Below are 13230 nucleotides of genomic sequence, written 5' to 3'. Positions count from 1 at the left end.
GATCACCTCAAAAATAATCAATGAGATTAACTAGGATTATCATTTATTAATTATCATTCATAATAAATGAGATCTTGATTTTCTGTAGCGAACCTTATAATAATTTGCTCATTAGCGTTGTCAGATTTTAACATCAACATTTTTCATTAAATAAAAATTCTATTGATAGCAATTTTTCATAGGCAATTCACAAATGGACCTAGTTTATAGTTAAATTATTTTTCACATCCAGAATATTATTGAGATTAAATGGGTTTCATTATTATAAGTATTATTTATTAAATTTGATTGAATTCACAATCAAATGTCAACTATTTTAGCTATTAAATTTGACATCAAATTTAGAGATTTAAAACCATTTTGCAATTGCCAAATTTAACTTATGCATTTAGATTTTAAACATTTTTTTTTTGTGCTGATTTCCGTTCTTTCAGATTATCCAAATTTGACAGTTAAATTTAGTTTTCCAGCTGATTTTGTTTTTTTTTCCCAGTTATCCTACTTTTAACACCCAGATTTAGATTTTCAATTGATTTTAAAAATGGAAAGCAAAAGCAAAAAATTAAGATGTAAAATAAACAAGATAAAAAAATTTTAACTGGAAACTAAATCTTAAATTAATTTGCAACGTAGAATAGGCGGGGAAATGTTGACAAAAAAGCATTTTCTAGGAGCATAATTACTTGAGTTGTATTCTTCAGTTTGATCCTTCAATTTTACAAATCTTTAACTACCTCGGTGACAGCATCATTATGAGCACAATGACTCTGGGAAGATGACTTAAAATGAAGCCACAGAGATGACTGAAACTTCCCAAATGGTACAAATTGAGCAACTTTTGTTGCAGTGTGATTGAAGAAATCAGGTTCAAGCTCAAATATGGAGTAAATGCCAGGATAAAACTAAAGATCAATCCCCTTCATCAGATTCGAAAGACTGTCTTCGTCTTAACGATTCCAGTACACTCTGTGGCCGCTTACTGCTCAGCACACCGGTGCTTCCTTGGGTATCCTTCAGCTTTGGCACACTCATTGCACGCAGAGGAGTGGGTGTCTTGCGGTTTGCCTCCTTGAGCACTGACATCACCTTAGCTTTGGCAGCTGCATCTGCTACGGCTGAAGCAAGCTTCCCTTGTGTTCCAAGCTTTTCTGCAACTCTGGTGTATATGCCAGCAGAGTTCTGTCCGTTCAGTGGTGAACGATAACTTTCTGATCTTTGCACGTTGGCAATGGCTTCGGCGACAGTGGATTTGGCCTTGGCTGCCTCGTATTTCTGGATGTCATAGAGGAGCTCCTTCTGAAGTTGCTTGTCAGCAACCAAGATCTCGTCAATCTCACTCTTGTAATCCTTGAGGAGGACGCGGAGGCATTCCATAAGGCAGCCTGTAAGAGGACTATTCTTGGACTCAAGTAGTTGTTTCAGTTCAATGAAGATGGGGATAGCTATCTGGATCAGGTTTTTCTTGGCTACTTGAGTGACCACCCTACATCTGGCGGCATTGATATTTCCACCACCCTCACCTCCTTCATCATCCATTTCAGATGAATCGGAACCACGAATAGGTTGGATTCTCATCTCTTTGCAAGCAAGAATTTCTAAAGCATCCTGTAAATGGGAAAAATAATGGTCAACGCTGTTCTCTTATTGACAGAAACAAGCTCAATCTCATTGGTGACTAATAGTCAAAATTCAAGAACAGTAGACATAGCACGCGTAAAGTAAGAAGGAATACAGCAATAATAAAGTAATTAAAGAAAAACATTTAAAAATTATTATAAACAATTTAATCACCCTAAAGAATACGTAATTATGGAGATTGAAAATTATGGTAAATTTAAATTTCTAATTAAATGCTAGTTGAGAAATTTATTTCATCTTCCATTAACTATATCTAATTCAAGGATCATGATCAAATAGAAGCCTTAGATGAAAAGTAACATGATATAATCCTATTGCACTGGGAAACCTTAAAAATGTAAGGTGTGACGTGTGACAGGAAGTATAGAAGTGGCCACCAATTCCTCAGTTTAGATAACCCTATTGCACTAGGAAACCTATAAAAAAAGATAACATTATATATAATACTGAAACAGGCATGTGATATTCTTGGTTCTGACTGGCAAAACTTTGTAATCATGTGGCTTATAACATACCCGGAGGACAGATAGTCCAGCAACATCATCAATATTAAGCAAGCCATCAGAAGCAGCCGCCAATATCTCGGCACAAAGCTTTGCTGATGTAGCCAAGAGGTGCTCTGGCGCCATCTGTCTTAACAAAGAAACATATATATGCATCCTCTGTGACCTTGATTTCTCATCAGTGCCTCTGTATTGCAAAATATGCAAAATATGCGTGTGTACAAAAGGCTCAATAATCAATGCTTATGCAATCTCAATTTGAGGATTATAATTTGCACTGAACTTACCTGATAGAAAAAAGTTGAGATATATTATTCAAGCCGCCTTTAGTTTCATTGTTGAATGAATGGATGCTGCAATCATTTAGGAAAAAGATTGCCTCAACAAAACTGTTGTATGCAAGAAGTGGTGCCTTAGCTGTTATGCCAATGTAAGAAAATATGTTACTTAAATCATAAAGAAATCAAGATATGAACACAATAGGAGACCAAACCCTTTAGGATGTTTCCAAAGAGGAAATCAGCCAGATGTCTTATCTTTGCAGATTCGTCAACCAGAGACAACAAGAATCGAAGGAAAAGGACTCCTCTCCATTTTACATAATCTCTCTGGGAAAAGAAAAGTCAAGGAATCAGGATCACGAGGTAGAATTCTCTAAATAATCTATTCACAGGTTTGAGAACCTGTAATAATTGTGAAAGTAAGATGAATGTCTGCCTTCTCACAACTTCACAGGAATCACGCAATGATATAGTGATCTTGTGTATGTAACTGTTACAGAGGCAGAAGGAAATTGTAATCAGTGCTACCAACCACAGGCATCTGTTGTCAATCAAATACGTTGAGCATGTAAAACCTTTTGAGATGAAATGTTGGATGTTCTCCTAAAACTACATAGAAGAATATGATAAGAAGATGAAAAAATTTTGAGCGTTTCAACTTTTAACACAGTTGCAACTCTGTCAAAGGGTATGAGAATTCACTGAATTGTTTACCTGAAAGCACTAATGTTTATTTTCTTGGTGAATCAATACCTTTTTTAAAGTAACAATATATACTAAAGCATAAACAAAAATATTCTTGAAAAGCATAGAAAACTAAAGGAAACTAGAATTCAAAGACAGATGAATACCAGTCAACTAGGGCAGTGTATCGGACACAAAAATCTGTCATTGCCACCATAATGTTGTTGCGGAGAGCAGCATTGTCACTTCTCTCCAACTCCTGTAGTACCCCAACAAGACAATAGAACTATAATAACTAAAAGATCGAAATCAAGAAATAGAGTTGAGTGATAGGAATAATTTTCACCTGCACAAATAGTGGAATATAACGCTTTGCTAATTTATCATCAACAAGGCACATTTTTCCCATTGTCACCCATGACTGAATGTACAAAGGAAGAGCCAACTCTTTAAATGAAATTGTTGACCCAACAAGCTTCCTGGACTTTGTTTCAGAATTTTCAGATGTTATAATAGTGTGCAATACAGCTACAATGCCATGAATATTAGCAGAAGGGCAGACTATAATTGATGATCCAATAGTAAAAGCAGCAGTCACTGCTTTCAATGTCAACTTTGAGATTGAAGCATCTCTTGTTCCTTTTCTTCTATTCTGTGGCGTGAGGAAACTGTCCATCTTGGAAGATTCTTGCACATCAGTTACATAACTGTCAAGAATCTCTAGAGCTTTCGAAAGCAACTGCTGCACCCATTTCAATACAAGGATGTCACCCTCTTCAGCTCTTGTAGCCTTTCTCTTGCATAGAGTTTTCAAAGCTTTTACATGAGCATCAACCTACAAGCATAACAAAAGGAAATAGTTCGCAATCTACTAAATGCTGGAAATTGCAAACATCCTTTGAATTACATATTCTAGAATGTGAAGAACAATATAAAATCTGTAATATCATAGCTCCATATTCCATCTGCTTCTTAACCACTACAGGTTATAGAAAATAAATATAGTAAAGCTTTTAGCTGAACTAGATGCATGGAAATATCGATGGCGACGTATCTAAAAGAAAGTGAACTTTTAATAAAATTAACTAACACGAGACACTAGAAAATAATGTGCATTGCTTTTGTGATCCATCTAGTGAAATTTTTCCATAAGGCAATATATTGAAGAACTTGATAAAGGGTAGCCTGTTGCAAGAAGCTCCCGCCGATGTGAGGTCTCGAGGAATGGTCTATTATACACCGCCTTACTCTGTTTTGCAAGAGGTTGTTTCCGAGATTCAGATCAGTGATAATGCGGGAGCAGAAAAAAGTAATTTTAATATTTTTATTTTTTATCGAGCTTGGTATTTAGGGTATTTTTGTTAATTTTTGTCAATTATATTTTTAGATTTTGAGTCTGTTTAGGATATTTTATATTTTTAATACGTTTAGAATTTTTCCTTTCTATCAGTATTTCTTTCCTTTACATATATAAAGTTGTAGTCTATATAAACGTCCTGTTTAATTGTAAAAAGACAATCTTTGATTTATAAAAATTTGGCTACGCCATTCTTTTCGCAAAGATTCGTTTAGTTTTTGGATGTTCATTCCCTAGTATTCGTGTGTGAATCAATAGGTTTAGAAGATCGCTTCCGATATTCATGCCAAATCAACAGATTTGATAGTTATCAAAGTCGCTTCTAGTATTCGTACTGATAGTTATCCGCTGCATCAATTTGGTATCAGAGCCAAGTCATTCTTGTGGAGTCATGCTGCCGAGAAGACAACAACACGTCAACTACGTTTTTGATCATGATATGGAGCAGCGATTTCAAGAGATGGGCGTTTATGAAGAGGATATTCTTGATGATAAGGAAATAGTTTTTATTTATAAGGAATATGTAGACAACAAGATCGAAATATTCGGTGATCTAGTTTATGACGATGACGAAGAGGTGGAAGACCCTGACGAAGAGGAGATAGGCCCAGACGAATCACTGATCGATGGCCAACAACTCGTTTTCCACACATATCCTCTAATCCAAGTTAATTAGATCTTTAAAAAAAATTGGCGATCAAATTTGTCAAGGCTGGTCAAATTTTCAACAGCCGCGGAAACCTCACCACCGAGGTTGATCTTACATGTGACTATAGGGCCTTTGCAAGGGCTGTTATTCCAAGTGGTGCAACCACAAGTGCATATGAAGTGTTGGTGCTGAGAGATGGAGGATCATATTACTTGGAAAGGGTGTCCTCAAGGATGTTAAGTATGCGAATAAGGTAATTGCTACAGCATTCATCGACAAGGATCCTATTGAGCAAAGCACAAATTGATAACTACATGGTCCAACAACTTAATGTTACTCAAAAAGAATGGGGTTGGTGCAAACAAAAGCTTGGTAAAAAACTATCTTGGTGCAAAACTTCTAGTTTTGATGATAGTGATGGGGAAGATTATCGAGATTCAACAAATTTTGATAAGGAGGTAATAGTCCGCAATTGCTAGTAAATTTTACCGAATTGATACCAAAAAGAATGGGGTTGGTGCAAACAAAAGCTTGGTAAAAAACTATCTTGGTGCAAAACTTCTAGTTTTGATGATAGTGATGGGGAAGATTATGGAGATTCAACAAATTTTGATAAGGAGGTAATAGTCCGCAATTGCTAGTAAATTTTACCGAATTGATACCAAATGATCTTCCTCCTGAGCTACCCCTGATACTATTCTAAATTCGAGGATGAATTTTCTCCATCTTAGAGAGAATGATGTGGGACCAGAGAAAGTAATTTTAGTATTTTTGTTATCATTTTTATCGAGTTTGGTATTTAGAGTATTTTTATTAATTTCTATCTTTTATATTTTTAGATTTTGAGTACGTTTAAGATATTTTATATTTTTCATATGTTTAGAATTTTTCTCTTTCAGTATTTCTTTCCTTTGCATATTTAGGATTAGAGTCTATATAACCATCCTGTTTAATTTTAAAAAAACAATCTTTGATTAATAAAAATTCGGCCACGTCGTTCTTCTTTTCCCAAAGCTTCTTTAGTTTTTTTATGTCTATTACCTGGTATTCGTGCGCGAATCAACAGGTTTAAAAGATCATTTCCAGTAATTATACACGAATCAACCGATTCAATAGTTATTCAAGTCACTTCCAGTATCCGTACGTGAATCAATAGAATCGATAGTTATCCGCTGCACACTTGACCTCTAAGTCACATAGCAACAACTTTATTATTGCGCCAAGATTCCCCTTCATTGAAAAACTCAATAGAAAATTTAAATTTAAAATAACTAACTAAACATATATAACATATATATACACTTAAAAATTGGATAATTCCTGAAGTCTAATGAAGAAGTTAGATGATCCTGCCCTGAAGCGAAGTGAATGGCCACCGGGAAATAACACTGAAGTGGATCTCCGCTACGAGGAAGGTTCTTCGCTCCTGCGATCAAAAGTCGTTAGTGCCAAGCCGGGAGGGGGTTCCTGACGACGGCCCTCCGACGCTCAAGTCACACACCAGCAAGTGGAGAATAGAGAAAGCAAAGGAGAAGTGAATAGTGGCTCTAGAGAGTCTTTGCGCGTACCTCCGCGGGTGGCTACTCCTCTTCTTATATAGAGCTTCGACGAGTTGACTACACACTTCCCGGGCGAACGCGACTTCATAAGCTTTCCTCAATAGCTAATATCGGGAAAGAATCCTTGACACCTTACCATAAAGGGGCGGACGCATTTCTGCCAAGGCGGCGCAATCTTCTTCCGTACGATTTCCTGCTCGAGGCGTTGTAGGCTCAGCCAACCCTTTTCTTCTTCTGACCGATCGGGTTGTAGGCTTGGCCCACCTTCTCTGAACTCTTCCGACTGATCGGGTTGTGGGGACTTCGGCTCGACTAGTCTCTTAGCTGACCACCTTTTGACTTTGACGACCATCCGAACGTTGAACCTACTCGGCGAGGGGCCCTCCTAGGTCATCACCGGATCATTAGATATGGGTATTGATTGTCCTGTAAGTATATATCATTCACCATAAATGATAAGATAAATGGATATTTTGACAAACCCATCCATGGATTATGTTGTAAATAGTATTCGTGCTGCAACCAGGATACAAGCTATTAACTAAAAAGTTGTTGACAAAAATCCCATTTGGTTGGGCCATTGCCACCTAGTTTCCAAAAACATATTTGGTAAGATGATTTCTTTGGAATAAAATTCTAAAACATGAGGAGATGAAAAAGTGAAACTAAAAAATAGAGAAGAAAATCTCATTTCTATTTTCAAAAAATCTCATTTCTATTTTTAGAGAATCTCATTAACAATGACATACTTATCTATTAAATTCATTATTATAATTAAATATTATTTATTATTATACATAATAGTTATTATTGTTTACTATGATTATTACCATTTTTGTTCACTATTACATTATTAACTAGTATTTTATATTTCTATTATTATTATTTTAATATAAAAGATGAAGGGAGCCTTGGCGCAACAGTAAAGTTATTGCTTTGTGACCAAAAAGTCACAGTTTCGAATCCTGAAAGCAGCCTCTTGCAAAAAATAAGATAAGGTTGTGTACAATAGATCCTTCCCCGGACCCCACATAGCAGGAGTTTCGTGCACCGGGCTGCCTTTTTATTATTTTAATATAAAAGATCAATAATAACACAACAATATGATCACGATTGTACAATGTAATAGCATCATATAACATATAATGTAATACTATTATCATATTATATTATATTTTTTATTTTATTTTATTTATTCAACCAAATAAACCTCATTATATCTATCTCTATGAATAATTCCATTTAATAAACCAAACAAATTTTCATGTTTTCAAATTCTTGAAAAATGAATTAATTTTTGTTTATCACATTCTCCATTTCATAGAAATGAAAATTTGAAGAAGAAAAAATTGTGAACCAAACAAGTCGTGCAATTTCTAGGCAATTACAGGTTAAGGGAAACACATTTATCATATATGTTTAACCATTTAGAATGCAGATGAATCTCTCTAAGTATTCACCTAAATTAAACAAATGTAATGCATATCAAGATAAGCTACAAATATGCACTCAGGTTTGAAGTTAAATATTGATAGATGAAGCAGATGAACCATTCCCCTTGAAATTATGAACAACTATTGATGGAAGTCAAAAGAACTACCAAGCCTACACAAGGAATTAGAAAAGAGCTAAAGTGGAGTTCCTTTGGATCAGTGGAATTGCAAACTTAGGATTGGACTGTACATTACCTTTTAACAAATTTAGTCAAAATAGGGATTTTGTCCAAAATCATATTTGCCATTTTCACATTGACTATCTAAGGAGAAGAATAAGGAAGACTGTTAAAGTTGAAAAAGGAAATATTTTATGATGAATATATATTAAAAATTTCAAGGCTAAATTGTACAACATTTCAAAATATAACAGAAGACATGGAAGGAAACAATTCAAAACTAATTGAGCATTTATGGAGGGAAATTCCATCAATCAAATCTCCCAAAGTTGAAAGGATCCTTGATTCATAAATTGATGGAAAGGAATCTTTTTTCATTTTCATACAAGGGGGTTGCATATGTGGCAAAGAGGATTGTAAAAGTTATGGAACTTTAAATAAATGTAGTCCAATAGAAATTAGAAACTCACTGACTTTTCCACTTAGGTTTTTGGGAAACTTGGAGTTTTCGAATGGGTCTAGTGTGTCATCTAGATCAATCTTCTTCTCTTCGCTCTATCTTATAATCCCATTCATTCACAAAAGTCAAGCTTTATTGATGTCTTCAATTTCTTGAAAATCTCACTGTTTTTAAACCCATCACCCAAGAATTGATAATAGGAAGATGAAAATAGATACAGAACCAAATATGGAGACTACCAAAAGTAAATCTAGAACTACTCGTGTAGAGTTTTATGATTCATTGTCATGTATTGCATTTAGATCCAAAAGTTTTGAAGATTGTTTGTTCTTGTATTTTCAAGGTCAATTAATTACTTACAAATTAGGTTTAAATTGTTTTTCCTCCTACCTCAGGTTTTACCCATATAAAAGTTGCCCCAAAACCTCCTATGTCAATTTTTCTAGAACCATTAAACTGCTAGAAAGAGTACATTCTCAACCATGAAAGAAGATAACATTTGATCTCAATCAAAATTAAATCTTTTACAAAAGTCATTTTTTTAGTTAATGGATGGGTGGCTCATTGTATTTACTTATTTATCCACATGAAGTCTTCATGTTCCCAATTGTGCTTTGCCCTTTGGTTCAATACAAATTATCAATTTGGCCTAATAAAAGAACGCAAGTAGTGAACCATGATGCAAGATGTATTTTTCTTCTTTTTAACGGTGTAGACCAAGAATGTTTCCTCTACTTAAAAACCCACAGCAGAACCTATTTTGTTTAAAATGCATCCTTAGCATATAGTTTTATTAGTCATCGCCACCATCATCATCCAATTATTGGGGACCAACTACATGAATCCTGTACCTCTATTGAACCCTATGAAAGCCTGTAAACTTTTATCAGTATGTGCATAAATATCACATAAGGTTATCCTGCAGCTCAATTTTTTGGTTTTTTCATCAAAATAAATTTCAACAGTAATAATTGTCCACATATATCTCATACAAAGTGCAATATAATTTCTTTTCAAAAATACAGTACCACAATTCTGTATGGTTGAAAACTTGGCTCGACATCTTTACAAAATTGGAACAGAATGCAGAAGAATTATAAGGTCATGGGTCTATAGAAAAGCATTACAAACTAAAGTTATAGTTAGTATTTACCTCACTTAAGTTCATATTGAAGTTCTTGAGACGGTCTAGCAAATTGCAAGCTAGCTCTGCAGCAGGCTCAGGAGGCAACTCCAAGGACACATTAGCAATGGTTTGCAACAGGTGAACACGATCTCCTGCCCACATGAAAGAGTTTGGCTCCCCTCCCTCATCAATGTTGTTTTTACCATGTTCTTCTTCAATAACTTTGTCAAGAAGATGCCAATGGTGATGGAGAAATTCCCATTCTACAGCCTTGGGGGTGAACAATGACACCACAGAAAGCAACTGCCATGTTCCAGGAGGGGCTGTCCACTTCTCTATGCTCTTACCAGTGCTCAACCATAAGGATTCTGATATTTTAATTGTATTCTGAAGTGACGTTACAACTGACACCTTGATCTTTTTCTTCTTTCCAAGGCATGCACATATCTTTCTCACGCATATGGCCACTTCACTGTCACAAGTCCCTTTTAACAAATCAAATAAACCTTCAGGAAATAAGGACTCCAAACTAGTAGCATCCTTTTCAAAGTTCAAATTTGAAGCTCGAGAAATTCTATCTAAGACCAATTCCTGAAATAAATTCTCACAATCTTCTTGGATACTTGTTTTGTTATCAACAATCAACCGAGGAACAGAATGAAGCCATTGAGTTATTACTGAGCCATCAGGGTATATCCTACAAGCCTACAACAACAATTGATGAAAACTTAAGAATGAATTAGGAAGCAAAATATTGGGGAAAAAAAAGAAAGGTGAAATTGAGATACATTTACCTCTGATAGAGCTATAATAGCAGCTTTCCGGATTGTGACTAAAGGGTCGGAGCAAGCTGAACTCAATATCTTAAGGAGCACTTCTTCAACTGGCCTTCCAAATAATTTTATTGACTTTGTGACAAGAAGAAGTGCTGCTTTCCTTACTGCAGCCTTATCATCCTGACACCTACTCCTCAATAAGTCACTAAAGCTAACTTTTCCCATTCCTATTAAATCCCATAAATGAGAAGCACTATCTGAATCTACAGCTAACAGGCCAAGTAATTGAGCAGTGTTTGTTAAAGCTCGAGCTCTAATTGCAGTAGCTGAATCTGAGCATCTCTGTATTAATGCTCTCAAACAATTCACTCCCCATGCATTGTCATTCGAATATTGAGGCAATTCCTTTACCACGAAAGAATTGGGAGAAGATGTCAAAAGTGATAGAATGAGGTCTACTGCCAAAAGTCTTAGCTGAGACTTCCCTTGTGTCATCTTTACCACAAACCCAGCATATCCTACTCGATCTTCTTCCTGCATTGCCTGAACAATCTCCATGATGGAATCAACAGCGCAAGCTCTTGGTTCTGACTTTTCTGGCGCTTTTATAGATAAGAACCTAGGCAAGTAGACCAGAGCTTTCCTCACTGCATCATTCTCGTAACCCAGAGGCACCAGCATTTTGGTGATAAAAGCTATTGCAGAGGCTCGTGATGGTGATTTCACAGGAGACAAGAGTATCGGCGCCAGCGATCGCAAAACCTCAGCAGCTGAAGTCGTCTGATCTCCATGCTCAGGCTTTGAAACGAGACTGTAGAGTACACGAAAACATAGATCTTGCAGGCCGTGATGGCTGGAGGAGGAACTAAGGATTTCTGACAACGTTTCAACCAATGGTTTGAGGGCATCAGCAGTGCCATCAAGCTGAACACGGCAGAGTACGGAGTCGAGAAGTTGAAGGACGCGAGGAAGCAGGTCAGGAACGCCAGAGGCCTGATCCATTGGAAACGTTGAAGCGCGGCAAGCAGGACGGGGAGGTTTCCTCTTCCGGCCGTTCCTCCGACGATCGGAAGGACCGTTCGAGGCGTCCAGCGGGAGTTCAGGGGAGGCAGGAGATGACAACGTAAGTGACTTAAGGGAACGGCGGATTGAGCGAAGGAGCGACAGAAAGGCGAGGGGCGTGAAGAGGGAGAAGAGAGGAGAAGCGGGGGAGAGGAGGAGGGAGAGATACGCCCGGGCAGCGAGGAGTGAGAGGCGCGGGGATGAGTCTTCCATGGTGGAGGAGAGGGGTCTAAGGAGGGCGGACGCCGGAAGTCCGCCAGCGGCGAGTCGGTCCCAGAAGACAACGACGGCATTGTCGGGTGCGGCATCGAGGAGAGACTGAAGGCCAAGGATGGAGCTCTCAGAGAGGGGCGATTCCTCATCACGGCAGCCATGAGAAGACTCGAGCTCGGAGAGGATCGAGGAGAGGGTTTCGCTCTCGTCGGCATCGTCTTCCATGTCGATCACCCGGAAACCCTTTTGGATTTGGGGCAGTTCCCGCTCAAAGGAGACGGAGAGAAATCTCCGGGTTAATGCCCTTACGCTTTACCGGATAGTGTGGTTACTTCGCATGGGCCAAAATTTCGAAATGGCTAAAACGGCTAAAATATAATTAAGAATTGGACAGGTTTACGGTATATTCAATCCAGAGATTTAATAATTTTTATTGACTTTTTTAAATGATAAATTTTTATGGAGTTATAAATTTTTATTAATTTTTATAAAATCTTATATAGTTGTAAAAAAAATTTTATGTAATTTTATAGTCTTGTAGATTTAAGAAGTGTATTCAATTTTGAAAAAGTATAGATGGTCATAATCTCACACCATATTTATTTTCAAACAAACATAAAATACTTAATTAAATTAATTTTTTAAATAAAATAATAAATAGTATACTTTCTATCAAATTTTTTTTAACTTTTTATATTTTTATCTTATTTTGGTTAAAAATTGTTTTGGTTAAAAATAAAGAGAAGATAACGTCTCATTTTAAAAAAAAAAAAAAAACTTTAATACTATAATTTTAATCCAATAATATTATAATAATTTTAAATATTTTTATTTAAATTTTTTATCCAAATTAACCTAAAATGTTAGTCAACCCTTTAATTTATCAAACTTTTAATAAAATGTTAAATTGATAAATTTGATTAGTAATAAAATTAATAATATTATTATTAATTTGATTAGTAATAATATTATTAAAATAAATATATATAAATATATAAAATTTATTTTGAAATTTTTAAAATTTAATAAATTTTATAGAATATTTTTAGATCAAATTTCATTAGACTTTATTAAATTATCTATTAAATAAATTGAGAATTAAGTTGATTTATTAATATATTTTTTATATTAATTCTACTGTCTCAAGTTTCTCTTCCCTCTACGCACAGCGCCACGGTCCAAATTGACTTCGACTTCAACCTACTCGCAAGTAGTCGACGGAAACATCACCAGCCGCCTCAAATAATTTTTCTATTTGTTTTCCAACTTTTCAGCGCACTGCAGGATTTACCGGATGACACTCATTGTTT

At 35.8% G+C, this 13230-nt stretch overlaps 1 protein-coding gene across 1 annotated transcript; it reads right to left on the bottom strand.

Moving 5' to 3' along the window:
• Positions 1 to 592: 592 nt before the first annotated feature.
• Positions 593 to 12258, bottom strand: LOC122030199 (condensin-2 complex subunit D3-like). The gene is made up of 9 exons (XM_042589374.1): positions 10664 to 12258; positions 9897 to 10574; positions 3453 to 3941; positions 3274 to 3365; positions 2825 to 2912; positions 2635 to 2749; positions 2429 to 2558; positions 2154 to 2328; positions 593 to 1605 (listed from the first exon to the last, which is right to left on the bottom strand). The coding sequence occupies exons 1-9, from the start codon at positions 12143 to 12145 to the stop codon at positions 910 to 912; spliced, it is 3945 nt and encodes a 1314-aa protein (XP_042445308.1). The 5' UTR covers positions 12146 to 12258; the 3' UTR covers positions 593 to 909.
• Positions 12259 to 13230: the final 972 nt, after the last annotated feature.

Source organism: Zingiber officinale, chromosome 10B, assembly GCF_018446385.1.
Source record: "Zingiber officinale cultivar Zhangliang chromosome 10B, Zo_v1.1, whole genome shotgun sequence".
NCBI lineage: Eukaryota > Viridiplantae > Streptophyta > Magnoliopsida > Zingiberales > Zingiberaceae > Zingiber > Zingiber officinale.
Note: the sequence above shows the minus strand (reverse complement) of the source record. Positions and strands in the feature narration are given on the sequence as shown.